Raw genomic sequence first — 27,277 nt, 5'->3', positions numbered from 1 at the left:
TCGAGATATCTAACATACCCCTTCCACAACCCACTAATAATAATTTCATAATTTTATTCCTTTTTGTGTCAATCCAATATATACTCATAATAATAATAATAATAAATTGATCCATTTTTCACTTTTGTCCAAATTCATTTCACAATAACAAATCATTGTTTCAAACTAAAGAAAAATAAGTAACAATAGTAATTGTTGCCGGGAAAAATGGAAGAATGTTATTTTGCGGGAAAATTAAAGAGAAAACAACAAATTAATGATGATGATTTCTCCCTTTCTTCTCCTGCCACCAAAATCCGCCGTCTGGTTCGTATCCCTACTCTACTTCATATATATATATAACATGTGAACAAATATATAATTTAAGAGTTCTTAACAAAAATGTTTCTCAGAATAAGGAAACTATATATATATATATAAAGGGTATTAAGGTAAAACAAATAAGACAAAATCCAAAGCAATTGATGCATAATGATTTTCATGATGCAACTTTTAGTGAAAAGAAACCTATTGTTTTATTTGTTTTATTTTAATAGTTGTTTTATTTTACCTAAAACCCATATATATATATATATATGATATATATATATGTGTGTGTGTAATCATTTGTTTGAAGTATGGTAATATGGAATTTTGGACATACATATATATATCTTAAGTATACAGTATGTATATGCAGACAGACACACATATATGTAAAGTGTGTTTTAGTTTGATTGATGATAATATGAAATTGTAGGACATAAAGTTGTATAGATGTGTGGATATATGACTATATTTGTGGACTTGATTTTGGGTTAATGGATTATGTGTTTTTATCTATTTGCAAAAAGTGGCGGAACCAGGATTGAAAGTTACCCATGTGACAAATTTTTTAACGCTAACCTTTTTTCCATGTAAAGTAACTATAAGGGCTAGATCGCGACGATTTTTAGTGGTTTTTAAGGATTTTTGGCTATTTCTAGATTTCAATGTTAGGAATATTTTTCAAAAGTTTAGAGTAAGCTACATTGGGGCCGGTAATTGGTATACTGTATCGTTTTGACCTGTAGCACAAGTACAGAACACAATGTTTTTTAAAAATGTTTTTACCCGACATGTATTTAGCGAATCCGTAGCCTGGGCTACGTCTATGCTGAATGTAGTTCCGCCCCTGCTTTTTGGCCTAGTGGTATTGGGTATGCCATGTCAAGCTACAGGCTGCGGGATCAAGTCTTACTATAGAGACAGTTGGTGCATATAGTAGGTGGTTAGGGTGTAATTGTATAAGAAAAATAATTGTTAGCTATCTTGTCGTTAGGATGCCGAGTTGCCTCCAATAATAGAGGAAGAAGAGATGGTGAATCCGATGGTATTTGAACAGCCAGAGCTGTATCAAGATACTTTTGTTGAACAAGCAGTGAGAGGTAGTCCCATAGCAATTGACGAGCTGAGTGGTAGTTTTCCTGTGAATGAAGAGAGAGCTATTGTTCTGTATGATCCCACGAATAACATGCCTGCATTGCAAACTCGTTCACCCTTCTCTGTTACGGTTAATTCAGACTTCCTTTCTAGGATTAAAAGTAAGTCCGTTTACTCCATGTAGTTGTTTGATCAATTCTAGAAATATTATGCTTATATTGGCTCAAGAAATGTTGAGAGGGGAAGTATTTGATTACCATGTATCTAGATTGTATCTTAGTGTTTTATCAATCTGGTTGCTTCTCATTTTGGATTTATCTCACTTTCTTGATGATGGACAATACATAAATAGTTTTGTCATTTGTCAAATGTGTTTTTTCATTGCTTACCTTTTGGCAGCATCTGAAAGTGAAAATGTGGTCTCTAGTTCTTAAATTTTCCTTCCAGGTAGTGAGGCTATTTTCAGATTTTATTAATTTCCATATTATATGAAGAACGTAGCATGATTTAAGATAATGATGCTTACATGTGCTTTCATTTGCCTTTTGTTTTCACCTGGTTGAGTAATAGGTTTTGGGAATGAATTAGAGGTGGCAATTTTAACCCATTTTCTTGTAAGTTGGTTGATGTTGGTTATGTTATATCAAGCAGTTCAAATGGGTTGGACAAATCCAACAGGCAAATGTGTAATTGTATTGCACCCAAATTTCTTAATTTCTTTACTTACAAATCTATATTTGTTACTGTAACAACATACTTTTTGTACTCGTATCTAACACAAATCATTTATGATCAAATAATTAAGTGGACAGACAAGTTTTTGCATGTCAACCCAACCTGACCTGTTCTGACATGCACTAAAACTAACCTGTCTCATTATGATACCCTGCCTGCCTGCCCGTTTTGCCATATTATTAGAGTGAATATTGATACATGGTAGAAGTCAACTGACTCTTTATTTGGTTTTATCGTGTACAGATTCAAACATATGGTCGAAGCCAGACCTACTTAAATTATTAAGTGGCAAAACAGAAAAGCTGCATGTTAACTCTGAGCAATATAATGGAAGTCTGGCTGTTGTACCATGGGCGCCAACATCTTCACAAAACCGGGCAACTCTAGAAGTGGAGATCCCTCAAACAGAAGTATCTGAGATGATGGATGCAGATGACATGGAAGCCACTACCATGGATACCGAGGATAATAACTCCCAACAAATGCCAATGAACGAGACTGGTTCTGCGAGTGGTAGTGAGGGCGTGCATGAGTGGCAACAACATTGCATGATTCCACAGCCTCCACATAACTTGCCAGTGCCAATTGCTTGGTCGGGTACATTTTATTCATAAAGGGATGGAAAAAAGAATTTTGGTTAGAGCATGTCGAGGTGTTGAGATATATCAATGGTCAAGGTAGTGGGTTTTAGATTGCAGTCCCATATATAGAGTTCATATGCTAGTACTATTGTGGATGGAATCTAAGATTGGAAGATCTTGTATTTCTGCTTCAAGGATATACTACAAAAAAAACGAGTTTTTCCTGTGTTATACATCAAAATTTGAAGCTTTGTTATAGATGCAAATTTGAGCTTTGGATCTCATTTTAGTTCATCCTTTGTATGACGATAACTCTAGCGTCGTGGTTAATATTAGCTGAATTATGTTCAAATAGATAATCTGGTTAACTTTAGTACCAAGTTTTGGTTGAGCCTAAGCGGTAAGATGGAGGTGGCAAGATGGTTTCATCGAGCAAGTTGGTTAATGGGTATAAACAAGCAGGGTTAAAATAGGCAATGGGTCACTTGGTACACTGTTAAAAGGAGTTCCGGCAAATACAGCCGTGATCAACTGCAGTTGAGGTTAGATCGTGTTAACCTTTGACACTTTTGGTGCATTTTACGTGTTTTACCTTCCATAACACAACTATTATGATATCTTCTTTTCCTCTAAAAATCAATCATGTGGTACAATATTATGCGTTAATTGAACGTAAATTGTAAATGTCTAGTATCCTGGAACGTTTCTTTTTCCATTTAATGCCAAATATAAACTCACTTTCACCAGATTTTTGTCTTCGTATTTTTAAATGTAATTTGATTAAATCTGAAGCAAGCAGGTATTACTACTGTCGTTCTATTACCAAAACAATACATCTCTTATGCCATCTCGGCTACTTGAACCATTTGTCCAACATATACATGCAAGTGGTTGCATACTTTTCCAATTATAGTATAGGGTTTATGCGTAAACATAAATTAGTTTTGTTATAAACATCAGTTCTACTATCATCAAAAAACAATGTAAAAGAAAGCATGTATAACTAGAATGATGAAACTTACTTTGCAGTTACAAATGCTTACTTTACAACTCAAGGTTCACAAGACATCAAAATTGATTTACAAAGGTGAAACTTCATTAGTCATGTATTAATATGATCAGAATAATCAAGATGATTGAATCATCTTAATTTGTTGAGGTTTTACAACAAAATTAATAACAAAGAATAAAAGGGTAGCAAGAGGGCTGGCTACAAAAACCAGGCCAAGGCGTTCTGACTAGAGGTAGCTTCTTCTATGTCAAAGTATAGGATACTAAACGTCGATATCCATCTTTAATATAAAACCGCGATGAATCAAAGCCTTAACCGAAACCAATGCCTACATACGCATGTTTAATCAGTCTCCTGATATATATTTTCTTTCTTCATAGAATTTCTTTTCACTAGCTTCTTTCTTTGCATTTCGCTTCTGCAAAAATTATGGCAGATCAGTCCCGTTCCAACATCTTTATTAGAGCATTTACATTACTAAAAGTCTGACACACTAAATACGTAATGATCCCTTCTCGATAGATATTTCATACGTTAATCAGGGTTTCAAATACACTGTCATTGTAGTGAAAATAATAACTAAATCCTCCAACTAGATGTTTGGCGCTTCAACCCATATATGAGTTGTTCGCATTGTATCTGAAACTAAGTTATTTGACACATTGGAGCTAAAGCATAACCAAAAAAGCGATCAGTTCACAAGTTAAATAATTGATACTGCCACCTATGGAAAGTAAAAAAATAGTTGTCACATGCCAACTTATCTCTATCACATGCACAAGGTACAGCTTGTAACTACAAACATTTGAACATAAATATACCTCGTAAATTTCATGATTGGCTTTTATTCGTTGAGCCACAGACATGGTGGTAATATTCTTTGGACTCTCGAGCATTCTGAAAATGCCCATGCTTTTGGGAACTGAATAAGGACCTGGCTCTCCCTGCAGTAATAGAAAGCACGTGCAAATAAGGAATATTGACTTGGTATTCTGTATAGTATGTGTACCGGAGGTATGGAGTAGAACTTACATTGGTGGACTTGCTCTCGGAAACTGTTCCGTGCACAACCAATGAGATATTGAAGGTTGTAATCTGTTCATGTCAAAAAATTGTCACTGGGAACTTAGAAATATATACCATCTTCAACACATATTTTCAAATTAGAAATTGAAATAGTTCCTTTACGAAGTTTTCATGTAAAAATTACAGATTTGTACATTGTCATCGTTTCAAATAAATTGGATTATAAAGAATACAGATTTCATTCCATGAGTTTCCTCTAATCTCTATAACTAAGAGAGGGATAATATTTCTCTTAGTTGACATATAGATTTGTTTGACAAATTGGATTTTTGCTTAATTATCAAACTCATTTTATTAGTTATTTTATTTTTGTGCCACATGTATCAGCATGTCACACACTTTATAACTACTCGTCAATTTTAGTCATTGTCAAACTTTATAATAGTCAAATATTTAAAATAGGATTTTTCTAACATGTGATTACAAGGCATGTTTAGATGCATTAAATGAAGCTCTAAATTAAGATTTTTATATTTTAGGAAGGATGAACTTCATTTAATGTATCTAAACATAAGCCTTGTGGGCACTCGTTAGAAAACCCAACTAGCTGAAATTTGAAATGAAATAGTTATGGTAAATTCAGCCAATTCAAAAAGAAATCTTGTTGTGTCTTTATCAAGTGGAGTTTAAAACTTCAAAAGAAGAGTAAGGTATTAACTATTAACCTACTATTTACGACTTGAATGATTTGATAGATATATCAAGTAACTAGTGACTATTCTACACGGTTATAAAAATAATCAATTATTCGGAATCAATTTTCCTCCATACTACACATTGATACTAAACTGAAACCAACTGGGTTCGATCAAGTGGTTGGAACTCTTGTCTCCGGAGACAGAGGTCATAGGTTTAATCCTCATGCCCGGCAAGCCGGAGGTCCTTTTATACCTTTGGTAAAACCTCGAAGCAGCCTGCTTACTACATCTCAACCTCACCCACACACTGTCGAAGACGGTATTAGGAGTTTAGGACCCGAGGGAGACGGTATTGGGTAAGGATGTCTACATCTCAATCTCGCCCATACCCCGTCAAAGACGATCGATGATATTGGGTACCACAACACGTAGAAGACGGCACTGTGTGTTACTTGCTTACTTTTTTATATTGATACTAAACTAGACAATTTGTCTATTTATGTAATATTTTCACTTCATTGACAATCCATAACCACTTTTATTGCTTTTGTATTTCTTGTTTACGACCAATTACATCACCATGATCAAGGATGTAACTCCTGTGAGATTAATATTTGTTCTCATTTGTGAAAAAATTATAGGAATCCACTAACTGAGAGATTATTTTATTTAATGAAGTTTGTGATATTTTATATCAGATTAATTCATTTTTCATGTTTTACCCATGCTTTCATTAATTTCATTTATTGTTGTATAATATTTATTCATCCTTTTTTACTGATCATGTTTTTTGTTACAAGGTAGCTAAAATATCATCATGTATGCGGAAGTTAAGGTTTGAAGGTTTTGGTATTGGATAAAGATGATAATGTTACCAAATCTACAACCAGATTTGTCATTTTCATTGCATAAGATATTAGTTTAATGGCTTTGTTACTTATATTCCTTTTCTTTTATTATATACTCCGTATATATTTTTTTTTTCCTAATAATTAACTTCTGAATTTGCAATTAAGTTACCATTCGACTTTTTTTTTTTTTTCCTACTAAATTTATAGTAAGGTCATACAGTTATCTTATGAATATATTCTAAGGTATCCTATTTTCTTTTCAATCAGCTTTTGTAACAATTATTTTTTCTAGCCTTGCACCGCACGGGTTTAATCTAGTATCTTATATTGAAAGATACTTTGAATACTTGGCAGATGCCCAAACAATGATATAGCTGACAGTTTCAACCTACATACATATTAAAGGGTCAATCAGGTTAGGTTTTATCTATTACAGGTATAGCGGCCAGCTTAAAAAAAATCAAAAGGGAACGGGTCAAAGTCGTTCAGAATGTGTTCAAATTCCAATGCATAAAACGTCACCAATTACTTCAAATACATAATATTGACATAATAAGACATTGGAGGATTATCTTTGGCAATAACTATCATAAAGATTTTAGCTTTAAACAAAAAGTGTTACAGTCGACCACTCAATCTGACCCATCTCAACCAGTACCAAAACAACGTGTTCAACCCGAGGCTTACCCTCTATGTTGCCACCTTTAAGTCCAAACAATTTTCTTAAGCTATGTCTCCACTCAAACAGTATTGCGATATTCATGAGATGAAAGAGCAAATAAACAGCCAGGGTAATCTTAATTAAAAGTTTGCTTTTGGTTCGGGTTTTTGATTGACAACAAAAAGTTGTTTCATAATCACTTTATAAGCCTTATATAAAAATAAATAACTAAATAAACGAAACAGCATACCATGTCCTTTGTGATCTCCCAAGGAGCACCAATAATGACTTCATCAACATACCGACAGGCCAAAACACTAAGACTGCGTTCATGCAGATGCATAAGTGGGAAATGAGCCCCGCGTTGTTCACTGCACCAAATAAAATCTTGTTATTTCTACTCTTCAAATCAGTAATGAATGTGCACAATAAGATAATATAAGTCATATTACCTCACAATTTGATCAGTATAAATACCCACAAGCAGAAAATCTCCAAGCTGTCGAGCACTCTTCAAAATCTAAGTTTGCACAATCCATGGCTAATTAGTAATTACGCTCCAAGTAAGAGATAGCCATTATACAATTAAATTTAACTTGACTTGAGGTCACCAAAAGTCAATGGTTCAAGATTTAATGCTCCCCAAGGAAGACCAACCAAGTATACAACTTGATTAAATAACTGGCCATCAAGAGAAACCACAAAACAACATAAAGACTTCAAAATTTTACAGCCTGCAGCATCTGGTGTATTTAACTACCACCATAATTGTTTTCAAAACTGTAGTCATTTTTAAGCTTTATTGCAGTTATTATCAATACTATTTAGATAAAAAGGCAAATGACAACAAGATCTAACATAGAAGCATACCTCAACATGCCCAGCATGGAAAAGATCAAATGCTCCATCAATATACACCACGCGAGCATTTGGTCCAGGACCCTAAAGAGTGAAAGCAATATGTTACGTTATAACCAAATTCAGAATGAAACTAGAGCCTTGAAGTAAAATAACAATGAGGTTAGAAAATAATGAAGTTAACTATAATATAAGTAGCTAATGAGAATGTTTACAAGATAAAAATGCATAGATTTAGAAAGTTTATTAGGTATTTGAGATTAAGGGAATTATTTAGTTCCGTTCCATGATCGGAATCAGGCTGTGTATACTTGTGTTTTTGTTCATTGGAAGACTCATAGAAAAATTTAAGGTACAGAAATTTGCATATTTATCGATATAGCGTTTGTGCTTTTGTAAAAAACCACGCGTTTGCAGATGTGACACACAATAAGTATTTAATGTGGTTTATATACGTCCATTCATAAAACAAGCATAAAAGTATGTCATAGTGTAATAAGCATTCTACCTATAACTTCTATTTACAGTTATGAATCCCCGGCCTTATACTAGAGTCCAGAGTTATAGACGAATCTGGACATAAGAAATGACAGTATGACATGCCATGCTGTTCCTTTCACTAATGTTCTACCTATTTATTAAGTTTGACCTAGCAAAAACCAAAATTGACATCTAAAGGCTTCAGGTAAGGTCGGTGACTAATTCAAGGTTGGGATACGGATACCTGAGCAAGGAGGTCAACAGTTTTAGATGTTACACGAAGATTAATCAGGGCAGTTGGTAGGTGAGATATTAAATAGCCTTAGAAGTTGAATAATGAGGTTAGGTTACATTGAAATGCATAGCAACTACAGAGTTTCCTTCATGTTTGAATAAGATTTTTATTTTTATATAAATTCCACATAAAGATAGGGATATAGACAACAATAGAATAACCAGTATCAAACACAACGTTTTAATTTTGGGTGGGAATATGGTACCTTGGCATTTGAAAATTGCACAATTCTTCTTGATGTAGGCAGAAAATTAGAAGCATGCTTAAGTTTTGTTAAATTTTCCATGCTTTTTTCTGTTTCATTTGAATCCTGTGATGTTTTCTTATCCTCCATAGAAGCCAGTATTCTTCCTGCATTACAAATTACAAGTAATGTAAGACTGAAGGCAAACAGTTACCAGTAAAACTACGAATATTAACCAGTATAAGATATTTCCCTTATTCCATATAAAGAAAAGCATAAAGATTGTTCATTCATCTACCAATTAAAGTTTGCTAAATAGGGTACAAGTCAAAATTGCAGTACCTACAATGTCTGTGCTAGAGACACCCTCTGTGCGTTTAATCTGCTTGTAACGACCAACTTTTTTTGCCAAAGCATATGCATCACTTCCATCGGGAAGTAGACACGGATCATCACCATGTATAATGTAATCAATCTTATGCTCATTAAATAAACGGTTCATAAATTCTTCAGTAATAGCATAAGGGGCATCAGCGATGACTTCATCCACCCACTTCAATCCACTAACAAGAGCCAGCCTAAAAATATTTTGAAACATTTAACAATTGATTATAAATACATATATATTATCGTAATCACTAGACCTATGAATGAGTGTGTGAGTTCTAATATTATCAAGGTTCTTTTGGGGGAAAGGGTGTCAAAGTTAGTTATTCCCCTTAACATCTGACCTTTCCGAACCAGAAATTCTTCCACGAATATTCATGAAAACTCAAACATGACCATAATAAACTCCCATCAAACAAATTCAAACTAAAATCTTGTCAGACCTAAATGGAAGAATCGGTCTTACGGTTTCAAAGCAGCCGAAAGTCTTTATCTTTAATGCATACAACCTCCTAAATTATTTTTATTTACAGTTATATAATATTACCTCCATAGGATCTTGTTTATGTCATCAATAAGTAAATCACATTATTAATTTATAAAAACAAAGAAAATAAGAGTTAGAAAAGAGAACAGAAGTGTTCCTGGGTCAACCTGACCAGACCTGGCCATTTTGACCTGTTACCCAACCCGTTCATTTTGCCGCCTCTAGTTATATGTAGTGCATCTCCTGAAGAAAAAAAAAAGTTTTCCTTTGATATGATACGCCTTTAAACACACACAGACTTCTCGTCCACAAAATATAGCTATTTCATCCTAAAATGGATACCCTTATAAAACCTAATACTTATTGAGTTTGTAACTTTGGCATAGCAATATAGGCAAAGTATAAAGAAATATCAAAGAGATGGACGATACCTCTCTTCCATAGATAAAACAGGTGGGCCCTTGTTTGTGACAATCTCTTCATCACTTACAAGTCCAACTACCAATTCATCACCCAAAGCTTTAGCTTGTCTCAAAGCATTCGCGTGCCCATAATGCATCAGATCAAAACACCCATCCATATATACCCTAATCTTTCTTTTCTCTCCTTTCTTCTTCTGAAGATTGCTCAAATACGGTAACATATATGGCAGTGTGGGAAACCCCATTATACTACCAAAATAACTAGTTGATAAACCGAGTAATGCAACGGTTAACATAACGGCACCAAATAGATGTGGGTAGTAGTATACCCCATCCCAAATTGAACTATTACTCTCAAATTCCATATTGGCTCCAAGGGACTCCAAATCCCTCTTTAAATGTAGTAATCAGAGACACAAATTCTGAATAGATAAGGGAATCACCAACCACCTACAACAAAAACATTAAACATATATACATTATGCACAAAAAAGTTTCTTCCTTCCAAATTTTGTGACTCAAAATTCGCTATGAAAAGCATCCAACTTGTAATATGTAAAGATACATATGAACCATTCAAGTCTATCACCATATTACTAAAAAGACTAATAGAAACAGATATCTACATAAAAACCTAACATGCACGAATCTTAAATCAATTATAGTAAAATTTCCAATACCCATAAAATTACCAACATTTCATAACATGGTAATTGCATCAGATTGAAAATTAATTACAAATTTCAAACACATTCAAATGTGCAAGATACAAACCTTAATATATTTATTTTTTCAATGCAAGATACAAACTTTATTACTTTTTCAATGCATAAAATGGGGAAGAAAATTTTACCACCACCCCCCCCCCCCCCCCCCCCCCACACACACACACCAAAAAAAAAATTAATTAATTAATAAATAAATAAATTCTTTTTTCTCACCCAATTATTGGTTTGTGATCCATTAAATGCAAGATACAAACTTTTATAACTAACCAAGATTACAAGATTAACAAAACCCACATGGAAAATCAACATATAAGACCAAAAAACATGCAAAAACACAATATAGATCAATGAAAGAAAAAACACACAAAAAAAAAAACTAAATTAATTTAATTTAATTACAATTTTATAATATATTTATAATAATCAAATAAGGATTCTGGAAAACTTTTGGGTTGTGCTACATTTTGTCAGATCGAATCTGAGAGAAACGGAACAAAAAGTTTACCTTTTTTGTGTGTTTGGGAATTCGTGTCTCCTTTGGTCTCTTGTATGTCTGCCTGTCTGTGTTTTTTTTTCAATTTTTGCTAGTTGGGTTAAATGATCATTTCAAAAAGAAAAAAAAAAAAAAAAAAAAAAAAAAGGGTCCTATATAAAGCGCCGAGTCGAGAGAAAGGTATCAAATAGTGTTTTGGAACTTGTTGGTTTGGTTACAATTTTCAAACTTTAGATAAAACTTGTGAAATAAGAAAAGAAAAACTTTGAACATTCGAGATTATGAAAAGGGAGTATATTTGCCCTATTATTAATAACATTAAATACTACATGTCTACATCTAAATCTAAATACATCATATAATTCTTAGATACCACATTGTCAAAAATTAGACTTTAGCTTTACTTCAAGATACAAAATAAATAATGCATTAGTTTAGGGCTTTGTTTATTCCATGCCAATTTATAATTTTGATTTAATCACATCAATTGTTTGAATTTGGTAACTATCGTTTAAAAATATATTTAACCGAAAAAAATGTTTAATACATTTCACAATCAATGATAATACAGCACAACATTAACATTTTTTGTTGTACACTCACATTAACCCAAACCACCCAAACAAGTTTATTACAAACTGAGATTGAAACAAACGAGATGATGATTTGGAATTTGCTTGTGATTAGAAATGGTTTGGATATCATAGGAGACTTCCTAGGCACACCTTCAACATTCTCTCATAAAAACTTCTTTTTATAACCATATTCTGTAAATGTCTTCATAATTGTAGGAGACATGAGAAGCTATGCAACAGTTATGAATATATAGGAGAATTTACTGTGTCAACAGTATTCAACTTATTGGAATTCAAAGAACAAATTTGTAAAGGACTAACGTATCGTCGTTTTCATGAAATTGTAGAATAAATGATTTGCACTTGATACATAATTTCAAGAAGTATGTAGGCTCCTTCATTCAAATTTCTTATACTGTTGATGAAATGGATATGGTGACAAACAAATTTGCTAGTTAGACATGCGTTTCATATTAGAAAACTTTATCATCATAGAGCTCATGGCTTCTGGTCATGCTTGGAAGGTTTGATGCGCATAAAACCATTTAACTTGTAGATCTTTGTTTTATCTTCGCGTGACCAGCTTATTCATCAAAAAACAGATATCTGATGAAAAAGTTATGACCCATACAGTGAATCAACGTCAATTTGTTACTGTTCAAGCATTTTTCCACCAAAATCCATTTCAACCTAAACACACATGCACACCATAAGTAACTAAAATACATTAATTATACAACAAACACATATTATCAAATATGAACCTATATCATGTAGATTTGATCATATGATTGTGAAAATATAGACAACTTTAGGAATTTTAATAGCTTTATGAAAAAATTTATAAGCTATCTTATAAAAGACATTTTAATACTAACTAATTATTTTGAATCATAAACTTAAAACTTAGTTTTTATCAAAGCATTTCGCATCCTTTCATCGTTTTCTTTTAAGTCATTCAAATTTCAAATATTTAATATACATCTATTTTAATGATACACTATAGTCCATTCGTCGTCGCTTACAACTTGCTAGTATATAACTAACTCCATTTTCCCGTTCTAAAAAACCAATAACTAACTCCATTTTCAACAACGATAATATAAACACAATATTGACGTATAAACTATCTAGTCTTTAGGTGACATATTTATCTTTTGTATATTCTGGTGATTACTATCGTCTTGATAGTTTAATATATAAAATTAATATTTTGTTAGTTATTAAAACAAACTATAAACAAACTTTTTACTTTGATAGAAATAAAACTCTTTACATGTTAACTTTTTTCCAATGTTTTGAAAATCGGACTGGATACTAAACCGGTCTTACAAAATTTTACTAGTTGGACCGGTCAGATCGCTTGGACCGGGTTTTGACGAAATATACATTTATCAAAATAATACCAAAAGAATCTTAACTTAAAAACAAGATAAGTTCAATAATATTAAATTTTAGTATCAATTATTTAAAATACAACCACATATTAGTAAAAAAAATCATAATATGAACAAGTTTTAATATCTATAAACTGAACAAATATTAAAACAACCAACTAGACTAGTAATTCGAAAGTTATCGTGATAATGGAATTGTTAAAGATTTTTTTGTTTTACAAATATAAAACAATGATGTGTACTCGCATATTATATATAGTCTTACAAAATATTTAAGAACTTGTTAAAGATTAATTGTTTTAATTTTTTAAATAAGTAATAGGTTAATGTAAAGTTGTTTTATATTTTACAAAAAATTTTAATCCATAAATTTTGAACTTATCTATTAGTTTTTTTAGGCCACTTTCTAGGCCATGATGGGATGATACAAGCACATCCTTACATTTTTACCAACTCTATGCAACTATTTATTTTTTCTTTTCTTTCAGCATGTGAGATCCATCTTTATTTTTACGACTGTGTCCTCCTCTCTCTTTTTCTGTGTTCAAACTCATATAAGGAAATAACCACACATAAACAAAATAAATAAATAAATATGCATTTATTGTTCCCTCTCTCGAAATCAAGTTGAGCAAAAAAACAAGGGGGAAAGGAGTGGGAGCTGCATGGAGCGCGGGCTTCTCAACCTGTCGAGGGTACACCGCCGCCATCCCTATGGCTTGATCACGGCATGAAGTTGGTTGGGATTAAAGCCAGTTGCGGCTTGGGAGGAATAGTAACGTTGGGAGCGTGTTTCAAGGTGGGTCCAACCTAAAAGTGACCGTTAAACATTAAAAAAAAAAAATTCCCCTTTTCCCAAATGTAGCCGTTAGTGTTAAAAAAAAAATACCTCCTCTTATTTTATCTATAAGTACACTCTTTATTCTCAAACAACAACAACAAAAAGTATACCTTTTCATACACCAAACACATTTTCTAGTTTCACAATCATCCATGGATCCAAGGAAGAGGAAAAATGTTAGCGGGCTACGAGCACCGACACGAGGCAACTTTCGTCTACCACGAAGAGTTGAAACGCCTCAATATCAACCTCAACAAGTCGACCCCTCTCAATACTATATTCCCGACCCACCACCGACTACTCAACCTCAATATCATTACGCCTCACAATTTCATACGGCGTATTTTCCTCCTCCCCCTCACGCAATGCATCCTCATCCCCCTCACGCAATGAATCCTCCTCCCTCTCGCGCAATAAATCCTCCTCCCTCTCGCGCAATGAATCCTCCTCCCCCTACCCACGGCCAAGATTATGAGTGGCATCAAACGTCCGAGATTGATTTTGAGTCCTTTAATCCATTTGATAGCTACCGAGCACCGACTCCCCTCCCCACCGACGATGAGGATGAGGCTATTTCCGATACAAAGGAAGTTCAAATAGGTATAAAACTATGTTTCTATACTTTATATATATATATATATATATATATATATATATGTTTAGTACGTTTACTTGTTGTTTATTTATTAGTACCAAAAAAGAAGTTTCCAAGGCGGGCTGAAAAATTAAAATGGATGCAAGAAGAAGAGGTGGCGTTGGCACAAGCGTGGATTCATAATTCCACATGTAGACAATTCGGTAATGAACAAGGACGGGATAAGTTTTGGGGCCGAATTTTGGAGCATTTCTCGAAGGAGTTGGGTGGTTGATGTGTGAAAATCTAGTTAAATTAAATTCCTTAAAAATACTCCGAATCGAATACCACATACAATCGGGCAGTGGACCCGTTCGTATGCAATATAGATTAAAGCAAGTAAAGGTTCGTTCCACGGAGACTACAAAGAGCTAGCGAGTTTTAAGTAGTTAAAAAGAGTTTGGTTTTTTAAAGACACCACGTCATCTTGGTTTTTATATTAAAAGTTAGTTGATTGAAAGAGTTAGAAATTCCTAGCCAACTAATTGTTTTGGTTATTTAGATAACAATTGTGTCTATTGATTGTACCCAACCATTAACCCGTTAACCCTTATTAACTATTAACTACTTTCTACCATACCCGTCATAGAAACAATTGCTTCTAACCAAGCAATCAAAATAACTTCTACACAACCTAAGTTACCACCGAGATCATGCAAAAACTATTCGCAATTAAGAGTTAAATAACAAAGAATTAATAAGCTAAGATTACGACACAACGTTAAATCAAATCAACTTGAATTCAAAAGATTATGCAACCATTATTAAATGTATCACTTCATCTCAATGGATGACGAATTATTTAGCTACTCATAATCATAAACAAAGCACAAAAAGTAAAAATATAGAAGAACATATTGTACCAATGTGTAGAAAACAAGTAAACGCTAAGAAAATCGACAACCGAATGCCTTGAAGCTCACGAACAACCCTTAGATCTTGATGGACGAAAAAGCTGTTGAGAATAGCCCCAAAGAACCCTAAAATCGACTAGAGGTGATTATATATCGAATGGGAAAGTTATGGTCTTGTATTTATAGTGAAAAATCAAAAACCCTTTAGCCGACCTCTTTTATGCGCCGCACGTACCATCTAAGCGCCGCACAAAACCAAAGATTTACATGTTTCAGACTTTCCTTGACCCGTTATGCCCCGCACGCCTCTCCTGTGCGCCGCACAGGCACAATCGCCAAATTCCCTGACCAAATTTAGACAATTCTGTGCGTCGCATGCCACTTGTGTGCGCCGCACAAACTTCCAGATTTCGCGAAACTTGTATTTTTCAACTCGTCTTCACTTGTACTCGTCCAAGAATCATCCTAATGCATCTTTTAATCCTTCCAAATGCTATTTCTAACCAATGTACCTGTTCTAAGCCTGAAATCACTAACAATACCATCAAAGCATCGAATATACATATAATTTGCACATAATTAAGCTTAAAACGACTTAGAAACGATATGAGAATATGCATATAAATGGACATATCAAATCCCCCCATACTTAAGTCTTGCTTGTCCTCAAGCAAATTCAGATTTCAAAACATTCATTCCCTTGGTTCTCAATTGCAAAACATGACATTAATCCAAAAAGAAGCAAAACCATAAGAATAGTTAAGCAGTTTTAATCTTAAATGAAGAATTGAAATGTTTGACAATACTTGAATGATCCATAAGCCTCGAAAACACGACTAAGCACTTTAATCAAATGAAAGAAGAACATCTCAACTAACTTTCTCCAACTAACAAACTATTGGGTTGAAATATTGTATCAATCACTCGAAGCCTAGTCGTGATGCATATATTTTAACCATAGGCTTGTAATAGAATCGTCCCTATGTCGCCATGGCGCTAGCACCATATAACGTCTATCAAAAGAGGTAAATAACACGGTTGTAATGTACAAAGGCTTACAAAGGTCATTAACAATGTGTATGGAAATTTAGGATATAATTGGTGTTAAAAAGAAATAACACAACCATTAACAAAGTTTTACATTATAGTCTAGTCTAACACAACCCATATCACTAGTTGCCATCTATCCACAACCCAAAAGACGTTCTCCCGACTCTACTCCCCCAATAGAACGATTAAAATCGACACCATTGTGGTGTATTACCTTCAAACGACTTCTAACCACCAAATCTTACCCATATTGGCTTTAAACAAACATTGCCAACTTCAAATGAAGATTATAATCAATCAAAGAACACTTTGTTGGTTTAGACTTATGTACCAACTCTACATTTATTTGCCAAAGATTAGGGAAATACCAATTGACAGTCCAAGTTCTTCTTTTTCTTTTATTTTTTCTGTTTTTCATTCTTTTTTCTTTTTAATGAACTACTTTTACCCTGTCTAATTGGTACCCCCTTTTTACAATTTTGAAATTTGTTGACAAATCATAACAATCATGCTAATCCGAACAATCTAAACTTAATCAATAATTATGACGACATCAATCTACCCCCAATAGAGAATACACCAACCCGACATAATCAAGATAACCCCAAACCATCTAACTAGCATAGGCAACTAATGATCAACCGAGGATTTCGACTATCGGTATGGTGAGGATAGGTTGAATATTTACATGGATTTAAACACAAATGAAAAGGCTAGGCTCAACAAGTTTTCTAAGTGTATCTTGCACTAAAAATGAGTGCAACAAGGGTTTAACAAGGGAAATTCACTAACCAATGTGATTAGCTACTTAAACACATGCACACGAACATGGTTTAACAATAATGACATAACAAAGGGTGAATAAACAAAGAAAAAGGGTTTAATCCTAAATTTACCTCTTTATCATCTAGCAAACTACGGGACGATCAACTAAGACAAGTTCTAGAATCAACGCAATCACCGGCACACTCATATCAAAGAAGAAATAAACGGAAATGGAATAAATTAACCTCAAACTTGCACATCATAGTTCAAAGCTCTAAAAGAGACTCTTACTTCCGGATAAATCCAAAAGCCTAAAAGAGGGACAAATTTACAAGGCAACTAAACCAAAACCGTACACCTATCATATCTATAAATGAAGCAAGACCTCACATATTTGGTGTTTTGTGGTAGAGTGTGCTAGTCATGTAATCAATCCCGAATGGATTTGCCTTAACGATCATTCAAAAAACATTTCACAGTTTAAAAATTTTAACCAAAGAAATATAGCTCAATTACTTACTAAAATATGATTAAATCTAGGTGACAAAGTAATTCAACTATAGGACAAGCAATCAAAAGTTAAAAATCTACTCAATCTCATCAAAAAGTCTCAATTTCACCCGGCTTTGTCCTATTTACCTACCCCCCCCCATACTTGAGTTGTACCATGTCCTCATTGTACAATGAACTAAAGACAATCTATGGGAAATAGGTAAAAGCAAAATAAAAAGAAAAGAAAAGAATTACGAAAACTTGCCGGATGTTGGTAAATGTTGGTATGCTTGGTAGAATCGTCACAATGAATGGGCGCTGAAGCCAGCATATGCATATGAATTACTCCTCTCCAAAAGCATAAAACACAACCAAAACAAACTTAAACATAATAAGCATTAGAATATTAGTCAAATGAAATAACCAACCAAACCCCCCCCCCCCATACTTAGTGTTTACCCTACATAACCAAATAAACTACCCTAAATACGGAAAAAGTAAAATGTTATAGGTGCCAACAAAGGGCATTACAACCAAATCGAAAAGTAAAATGTGCAATGTTCCAATAACCATCTACCAAAGTGAACCAAATATAATCATGATGACTAAATGCCCACGGAATCCGACACCGCCATCTCATCACCAACACATCATCAAAATCAAGGATCAGGGAACACAGAGGGAACACTATCAGCACCATCAGGATTACGCTCAGCAGCAAACCAATCATCTCCCAGAGTAACATGAGGAGTACCCATACCTGTATGACCTCTAGTCTCCTCTCTTACTGGTGTGGAATAACTAAAGAAATCTCCCCCATATCAATGAGCACCGATGTACATCCCAAAACCCGAAGACTGAGATGTAGGGTCAAATGGAGGAGGCTGAAAATGATACTGCTCCTGCTGATATCCCTGCTGCGGGAAGAAGAAATCAAAAGCTCGCTCGCTATGAGGCATGATAGTTGGAGGAGTATAGCCAACATACTCAGTACGCTCAGACTCAGGAAGAGACTCATTCTGCTGCCTATGATAGTCCTCCATCTGTCTCTCCCAAAGTGGACGATAATGCTCTTGTTGGTCCACTACTCGATGTAACATACCCGACATCGAGCGAGTCTGATCAAGTATCAAATCCATAGACCCCTGCATACCAAAGAGATGGCCCTGCAAAGAACAGAAGTCAAAAGCAGATGATGAAGAAGATGCACCACCCGTGAACCTAGGCTCACTAGTACCATCCTCCCTACGTCTCCTCTGGTCCGGTCTTTGTTCCCCCTCAATATTACCAATGAAAGTATCACGGTTGTTAACCGTGACAACCAAACCAGCCCTCCTCAAATCATCCAAGCCAAAGGACAAACAAGGTATCCTATTAAGCCCCCTACTAGGCCTCATCCCATCCACATTCAACTGTCCAAAAATCAAAGCAATATAATTCCCGCAGAAAAGCTCGAGATCTCGATGGATCACCATATATCGAGCCAAAACATATGGAGCACAAGCATACCTAGAATCTCCTCCCTCCTTAAACAATCTCATCAACCAAACATCTTGAGGTGTGACTTTATCAGCATGGTCACCCCTCTGCAGAAAACAATGCGTGATCAACTTATGCACAACACGCATCAATGGATCCTCGATCTCTGTATGCCGACTGGAAGATGACTTAACATCTCCCGACCATCCAATCTCTCTCCAATAACCATTCACATCTTGATCATCATCAAAACCATAATTTCCCTTATCAAAAACTCCATTAAGCAAAAAGTCATAACCATCAATATCACCCAAAGATCTATCTCCTAACATCCCTGTCAAATAAGCAAACTCGGGCAATGAACAATGCCTCTGTATCCCACCAGCCCTAAAATGGATCACCTTCTTGGTATAGAACTCATTCCCATTCAATCTAGTATCAACTCGAATTGTGCTTAAAAATTCCAAGCACCATTCCCTAACTGGCGAATAATCACAATCAAAAGCTTCCTCCCACATCCGATATGTTTTTATTTGACCATTTGAGTTCCTAAACTTGGTTTGCATCATTCCTCTTAGTTCAGTAGCAATCCCCAAAGTTTCAAAGTCTCTCCAATTAAGAATCTTAGGTTGCATCACCCCATGGTAACGAATCTCTTGAAACTTGTTCAGAAAATGGATTCTTTCTCGCCCTTCCGAACCTGGAAATGTTAACCAAATATGAGTATCGGCCGGAAGATTTTCTGCCCTAGAATCCAATGGCATATCTCTATAGGTGAATGGGTCGCTAGGTTCCGGGTTCGTGTAATCGTTTCCTTCAACAATACCCGGAACAAATGCCGGGGTACTTGAAGATGAAGCTACTGCCTTTCCCCTCTGCAAAAACACACAAAACATTCATATAATCACAGTAGAACTTCAAACATACCATAAGCAAACCAAATCAATCACGAAAAAAGGGAGAAGGTTTTTCAGCTTTTACGGAAGAGTACGCGAAGAAGAAAAAACAACATATAGAGGAAGCCAATATATAGAAGCAAGCATTCTTGAACTTACAACTCGAGCATCAAACTAACAAGAGCATGAGGAGTGATTACAAGTTCTTCAATACCCCACACGCAAACTCCGCTCCAAAAAGCAAAGCATGGGCGATTGAGCAAAAATGGGCGATTGCGGCGAAGTATGGATGGGAGTTTGATGAGTGATTTGCATGTCTTTAATCTATCTACTTAGTTATCATTTATTTTCATGTGTCGAACATTTTAAATTTTATTTGTTTAAGTATGTAATGAACTTTGTTTAATTTTAGTATGTATGCTTTATGTTTTATTTATATTGTTTTGTTTAAAAATTGTTTGTTAAATTAAATGAAAAGAAAAAAAAAAGTCAGGGAGGGTTGAGAAGGTAACGAATGCCATTGAAAATGGTTGGGGGGGTTGAAAATGAAAAATGAGTTAGAGGTATTTGATTAGTGGGATTTGGGAGGGTTGGGAAATTAAGCTACACCACTCATCTCCCCCTAAGTAACTCCAACAAACCTACACCCCTTTTCTCCTTTTTTTTCTGAGCAAAAGTCCCAGCCGTGACAGAGTTGCGGTGGCGGCAAACACGATAGATTGAGCTGCAGTGGCGTGGCAAACGTGAAAAGGATGAGAGTCTTTGATTTGCTATGTTTGTTCCATTTTATAAAAAAATTTTCGTTAGAAATTCAAAAGAGAAAAAAGAAGGTTTGTTTTCTTTGACCCGATCCAAAGTGGTCCAAAACCAGATCCAATTCCGGTCTAATCGGCCGTTTCAGGCGGTTTAAAGCGGTTCAGTATCAGCTATCCAACCGAGAGTTATTGGACCGTAATCAACACCAATTCCGGTCCAACCGCGGTCAGATCAGTCGGACCGTTCAGTTTGAAAACATTGCTTTTTTCTACACCCATCATGTTACTGTTAAGTCGGTTAAGGATTTTCTAATTGGTGACAAAGATTATAGCAATAGACATGTTTTTAGATGGTGCAAATGGGTCCCAAAAAAATGTAATATCTTCATGTGGCGTGTTGGAATGGATAGGATCCCGACCCTCGTTGCTTTGAGTAATAGAAACTGTCGGTTCGGGTCTCTTCTTTGCGGGTTGTGCAAGCAACAGGAAGAAACAGTTGGTCTTTGTTGCTTGAGTGTGAGGTGGCTATGGTAATCTGGCACAAGATTGGAGATTGGTGTAAGGTCCCGCCTTTGTTTTTCTTTTCGACTATCGACTTATTCAAAGCTCATAACGTGGATGGACTTGGTTTTAAGGAGAAAGGAGCGCTTAAGGGTATTGTTTTTATCACTTGTTGGTGCATATGGAAACTCGCAACGACTTAAGGTTTTCCAATGTAACTATTAATGTTGATAGGATTTTTAATGATATTAGAACGCTTGGTTTCTTATGGTATAGGTATAGAGGAAACCACGGATTGATCATGTGGAATGATTGGTGTAATTTTGTTTTGAGGTAATTGTGTTTATGTTTTTGGTCTTACTACTAATTGGTGGGTAATGGCTTTGTGAATAATAATAAACTTTAAAAAAAAAATAAAAAATCATTCGTTGTTATTAAATTTTTTTTTTCCTTAAATGAAAAATAATAATAAAATAATATTGACCACATTGTTTGATGTCAACTTGATTAAGGAAGGATCCCGATACTCGTCCAACTTGGGGTTTGTTGGACCATGTTTGTTTCCCCTTATGCAAGACACCCTCCAAAAATCCTACTGTTAATTATATACAAACATCCCCCCACACACACTTGCTACATAAACTCACAATTTCACCTCCAAATCAAGATTATTATTATTTTTTTATTACAATTCAATTTAATTCAGGGGTTTTCAATTTCCAAAAATCAATCCAGAATATAACATAAAAACAAAACAATGGAACATGAGAATGAGAATGAGTTGAAACAAAAATTACAAGATTTACAAAAACAACTTGGTAAAAAACAAATGTTTGAAGAAGCTGTTTCTTCAATTAGATCTTTGCTTCATCAATATTATCTTCCTGCTTCCCCTTCTCTCCGTCAATCGGTATGTATACATACATATATACTTAACTTTTTTTTTCTTTTCTTTTTAGATTATTGTGTTTTTTTTTTTTTTATATCATTGTTTTGTTATTGTTGTTTGATATATTTGTTTTGATATTCGGTTAAATTTTTAGTTTATCGTTTGGCTTTGAGGTTGTGCGAGAAATGCTACTTTACTTTGAAACCTTTGAAACTAGGATGTGTTAGGTTAGATGGGCCAGGTTATCGTTATCCGGGTTTCCAAGAATTATTAACTACTAGTCACATGCCCGCTCGATGCGTTGGCGGCGACAGCGACAGCGACGGGTGGTGGTGGCTGCGGTAGCGGTGTGGTTATTAATGTAAAAGTAATTGATAGAAAAGGAGGTAGTGTAGTTTTTTTAAGGGTTGAGAGATGTATGTTGTGAATAATTTCATTATCATCAAAGGTAATATAGGTATATTAGGCGGAGATATTTAAATTAGTAAATATAGGAGAAGGGTAGTTTAGGTAGATTAAGTTTTTTTTTGTTGAGAAAATGAGGGGGTCAAATGCTTTATAAGGTATTATAGATAGTATAGATATAGATTAGTATCAACCTAAACTAAATATGAATTCGGGTTTATTTGGGTGGCTTATTTGGGTCTAACTTCACCCAAGACGCATACAAGCAAAACTAGTTTTGGAGGGATGTGTTACTTGGGTTCGGATATCTTTGCCATGGTAACCAAAAATTAGTTTAGCTTTAATTTTTTTTAAAGCGGGGTGTTGTATTAGCTTATTTCACCGACTTATCAGGTTTAAGAAAACCAATAAGCTCATTTTTTTTAAACTTAATGAGCTTATTATAAAGTTTTGTAAATATTGTCTTTCTTAGTGATTAATTTTATCTAATTAGATAGTTTTCGTGTAGGGCGTCAACATAAAAATTGAACCAAGGGTTGATGATCAAGTTACCCAAGGTCAAAGTATCTTAGGATTTTTAAGGAGATGAGTCTTTGACTAAATGTAGTAGTTAGTGGATTGAAGTAAAATCCTCGTAGTAATATTATGCATGAGTTATGGGGTTGATTTGGGGTAATTGGTTTGGACAAAGTATGTATCGACTAATATCATGATTGGCTGCTTCCAGAAGGAGATCTACTGACTTGAAGTAGTCCTTTCGGATAATAATTCTCATATATGTTCAATAAATTTGGACAAATTATGTATAGACTAATCTCATGAACGAATGATGCTGAAAGGAAATCTACTGACTCAACTTTGTCCTTTTAGATACTGTATGTGATCTTCATATATGTTCTGCTTACTTTGGACATATTATGTATAGATAATTATCATAAATTCATAATTGAATAATAATGGAAGGAAATCTATTGACTCGCATTTGTCCTTCTGGACAAATGGTCTTCAGATTTGTTTTATTACTGTTGCAGTGTTGCTTTCATTACTAGTTTCTACATATCTTACCCTTATTAGACAAGGGTTTTGAGCTCCATTCTTGCTTTTTTTCTCTTATTCAGCAGCTTTATTATACTTTAATATCACCTAAATTTATGCAACAGAAAGCCTTTTGATAAGCTGACTTGGTATGGTTTAATGGTTATGAGAAATCATGATTAGCCGATTTGGTATAGCCAATTGAATAATTTTGTAGATTGTATAGATGATATACACTCACAAAAGTAGCATATTGCACAATAGTGCTCTTCTGAAAACGATAAATGAGGTAGATTTTATGTAAAGGTTTCCCTTAGTTTTGATTTATGGATATGTGTGAATCATGTGAGGTGTTAATTTATACCTTCATCGAACGGTACTGCTCACTTCACATCAAGGTTAATACCTATCTTCAAGTACATGTTTATGTAAGTGTTAATTTACCCGTCGCTATGTATCTCTGATACAATAAGCAGAAAAGTTTGTTGCTCTTTACATTTGATAAAAACTGCACTGCTAAAATTAAAGGTAGGATTAATTGGCCTAGAACTAATTTAGCATGTGTTTCTTAGACTACAAGGTAGAATTAATTGGCCTAGACTACAAGGTCAAATTTAATGTTACGAGGACCCCCCTCCCCTATAGAACTAATTTAGCATATGTGTTCCTATTTACCATTACGGTTTCACCCATCTTTAGTTATTGCATTCTCCTGATTTATTACTGATTTAATAAGTTATGGATGTCACAGTTTTTCACTGTCATATCTCGTGTTGCAACTATATTAAAGACAAGATACACATCGCCGGGATTTTGGAGTGCTGGATTAGGACTCTTTCTGGAGGCTGAACAACTGGTTTCAGAATCTTCTGAGAAGGAACATTTGAAGACTTGCATAGTTAGAGCCCGGGAGCAGCTGAGTGAACTAGAGAATCAGCCTGAGGAATCTGCACAAAACAGGAGAAATCAAGGTCTGTCCCCGTGTTTTCCTGAAACTATATATGTGGAGGTGGCATCAAACTTTTTAATCTATTTTTTTATATATAGTTAATGTGTAAAGTATGTATGACTACAAAGGCATATTATCTCAATAATAATAATAATCCAAGTTCTCTGAAAGAAATGATTTACGAGCTTTGATCATCAATGTATTAATTAAATTTAGGGGGACGCTTGACCAGAAAATCCATTGCCCCTTTCAATATTAAACTGGATATCTAAAAACACAACCTGGATCAACTCATTTCTACGAAAACCGGTTGAAAATGCTACCTATTGCTGTCTATCAAAGTCATTTTTTCTTTCGCTTGTTGGAGGATGCACTGACGCCTTTGATTTGATTATTATTATGTTCGTTGCAGGATATTTGTTTGAAGGGCATCTTACCGTGGACCAAGAGCCTCCACAGCCTCAGTGGTTGGTTCAATCAAACCTGATGACAGCCCTAGCTGCTTCGATGTCAGCTCAAACATCTCAAGATACTGACGGGTCCAGCAATCTACCGCAAGAACTTATGGATAGAATTCACGAGCTTATCCCTAACATATCGGATGAGTCCAACAATCTTCCACAGGAGATGATTGATAGACTAGTGGCAATGGTAATTTGTTTAACCTGATATGCATCCTTGCTTAGATCTTCATATATGTGGCAAAATAGGCGGGTTGAGCAGGGTGGCTGGGTAAGTGGGCTCAAAACAGGTTTGGGTTTAAATGGTAATTTTGGTATGGGTTGAAAGGGGTCGTGTCCAGGTTAATGGAACGCTTTTTGTTCATTTTTCTATCTAATAGGGTGTCAAATCTGATTACTCTAACCATGTTATTTTGCTAAAAGTATATGGTTGAACTTAATGATTTGGGAAGTTGTATGCCTCAAAAATACAGATTGGTCGCCTTACAACTTACTTGGCACATTTAAACCAATTTCTAGTTGGTTTACATAACTGACCCGTTAGGGAAAACATAACATGAATTGATTGCTTATTAAGTATATGGGTCAAAATCGTCAACTCAGATTTTCATATTAACTTAAAACTGTAATATCTTGTGAGAAAGGGACTCTACAATGTGGGCGTGACTTCTAATATCACACATTCATGTTTTCATGCAGTTCCCAGAGGGGGATTCAGCCCCAAAAGCACCGCCAGCAAGTAAAGAAGTAGTTGCAAAGCTTCCAATTATCACTATTACAGATGAGATCTTGGCCAATCTTGGATCAGATGCCGAATGTGCCATATGTAAGGAGAATTTGCTGGTAAATGATAATATGCAAGAGATGCCATGCAAGCACACGTTCCATCCTCCTTGCCTCAAGCCATGGCTGGTAATTCACTATTACCTTTTGACCCATACCATACATAGTATTATGCAACTTGTGATCTGATTGAAAAAATTTGTTCAAAAAGTTTGGATAAACGAATTTATTGTTGGACCTCAGATAATCAGTTTCGTTATAAATTTGAGACTTCTACTCCAGATTCATGATACATCTCTTCTTATCCACAGGATAAACATTTTAGAGTTTGCTAGATCTTAGTCATTATATATCCATGTCTGGAAAAATAATTGAAATAAAAGTGCGTTTGAGAATATAATTGACCGTGACTATAAACTGGAATCTTAAGATACATTCCAACATCCGACTGTGTTTTCCCTGGACTCTTGTGAATAGTCATGTGGCAAGAGAAACACGGTTGGGTTGTAGGTGCTTGAAGCATACCAACCCCAGCCTCTGCATCATAACTGTGTATTAAAATTGCATTATATACAATTTAGACAAGTCCTGCTCTACAACTCCTGCTTTGCAAGTTGTTTTATTATGCTTCTTAGTTGGCACTTAATTAAATTCAGTTTTGAGAATCATGGTATTTTTTTGTGGCAGGATGAGCATAATTCGTGTCCTATTTGTCGGCACGAATTGCGGACTGATGATCATGAGTATGAAAGTCGGAAGGAGAGGGAGAAAGAGGCTGAAGAAGAGAGAAAAGGAGCTGCAAATGCAGTCAGAGGAGGTGAATATATGTATGTATAGCCGTATAGGGTAAAAGATTATGATTTCTGAAATATTCATGACATAATTGACTAGTCTACCTTTTACTCTATGTTGTGTGTTACTGCAGCTCTATGCTGGTTAATGAATTACAAGCTTATATGTTTTGTTACATTTTATGTTTTCATGATTTTCTTCTATGCTTTCAACTGATTCATACCTGAACAGGTCTAGGTTGTATTTTGTTGGAAACCTGCCTAACAAAAAAAGGTTAGCTATAAACGTGTTGCAGTTCCCTAAATTATACTCTATTTGTTTACAACACCTTAATCGCAACATAGTTATTAGAACTATATTTATTGTATACATCAATACGTGGTACAAATTATGGAAGAATGAGGAAAATGTTTAGGGGCCAAGTG

The 27,277-nt window shown here is 34.7% G+C and overlaps 3 protein-coding genes across 3 annotated transcripts; 2 read left to right on the top strand and 1 right to left on the bottom strand.

The window, feature by feature from the left end:
- LOC122599240 lies at positions 1–3,383 on the top strand. Its single transcript, XM_043771718.1, has 3 exons — positions 1–306; positions 1,301–1,562; positions 2,380–3,383. The coding sequence occupies exons 1-3, from the start codon at positions 208–210 to the stop codon at positions 2,748–2,750; spliced, it is 732 nt and encodes a 243-aa protein (XP_043627653.1). The 5' UTR covers positions 1–207; the 3' UTR covers positions 2,751–3,383.
- Positions 3,384–3,739: 356 nt separating this feature from the next.
- On the bottom strand, positions 3,740–11,403 carry LOC122599239 (ethanolamine-phosphate cytidylyltransferase-like). Its single transcript, XM_043771717.1, has 10 exons — positions 11,312–11,403; positions 10,088–10,528; positions 9,125–9,360; positions 8,804–8,949; positions 7,836–7,907; positions 7,418–7,485; positions 7,216–7,336; positions 4,762–4,824; positions 4,551–4,673; positions 3,740–4,147 (listed from the first exon to the last, which is right to left on the bottom strand). Exons 2-10 carry the CDS (start codon positions 10,441–10,443, stop codon positions 4,076–4,078), a joined length of 1,257 nt encoding a protein of 418 aa, XP_043627652.1. The 5' UTR covers positions 10,444–10,528; positions 11,312–11,403; the 3' UTR covers positions 3,740–4,075.
- Positions 11,404–22,166: 10,763 nt separating this feature from the next.
- LOC122599763 (E3 ubiquitin-protein ligase AIP2) lies at positions 22,167–27,029 on the top strand. Its single transcript, XM_043772328.1, has 5 exons — positions 22,167–22,448; positions 24,619–24,838; positions 25,229–25,467; positions 25,977–26,189; positions 26,748–27,029. The coding sequence occupies exons 1-5, from the start codon at positions 22,296–22,298 to the stop codon at positions 26,895–26,897; spliced, it is 975 nt and encodes a 324-aa protein (XP_043628263.1). The 5' UTR covers positions 22,167–22,295; the 3' UTR covers positions 26,898–27,029.
- The last annotated feature ends 248 nt before the right edge of the window (positions 27,030–27,277 follow it).

The sequence above is a fragment of the Erigeron canadensis genome, chromosome 5 (genome assembly GCF_010389155.1).
Source record: "Erigeron canadensis isolate Cc75 chromosome 5, C_canadensis_v1, whole genome shotgun sequence".
Taxonomy (NCBI): domain Eukaryota; kingdom Viridiplantae; phylum Streptophyta; class Magnoliopsida; order Asterales; family Asteraceae; genus Erigeron; species Erigeron canadensis.
The sequence above is the reverse complement of the archived record's forward strand: the minus strand, read 5'-3'. Positions and strand labels throughout refer to the sequence as shown.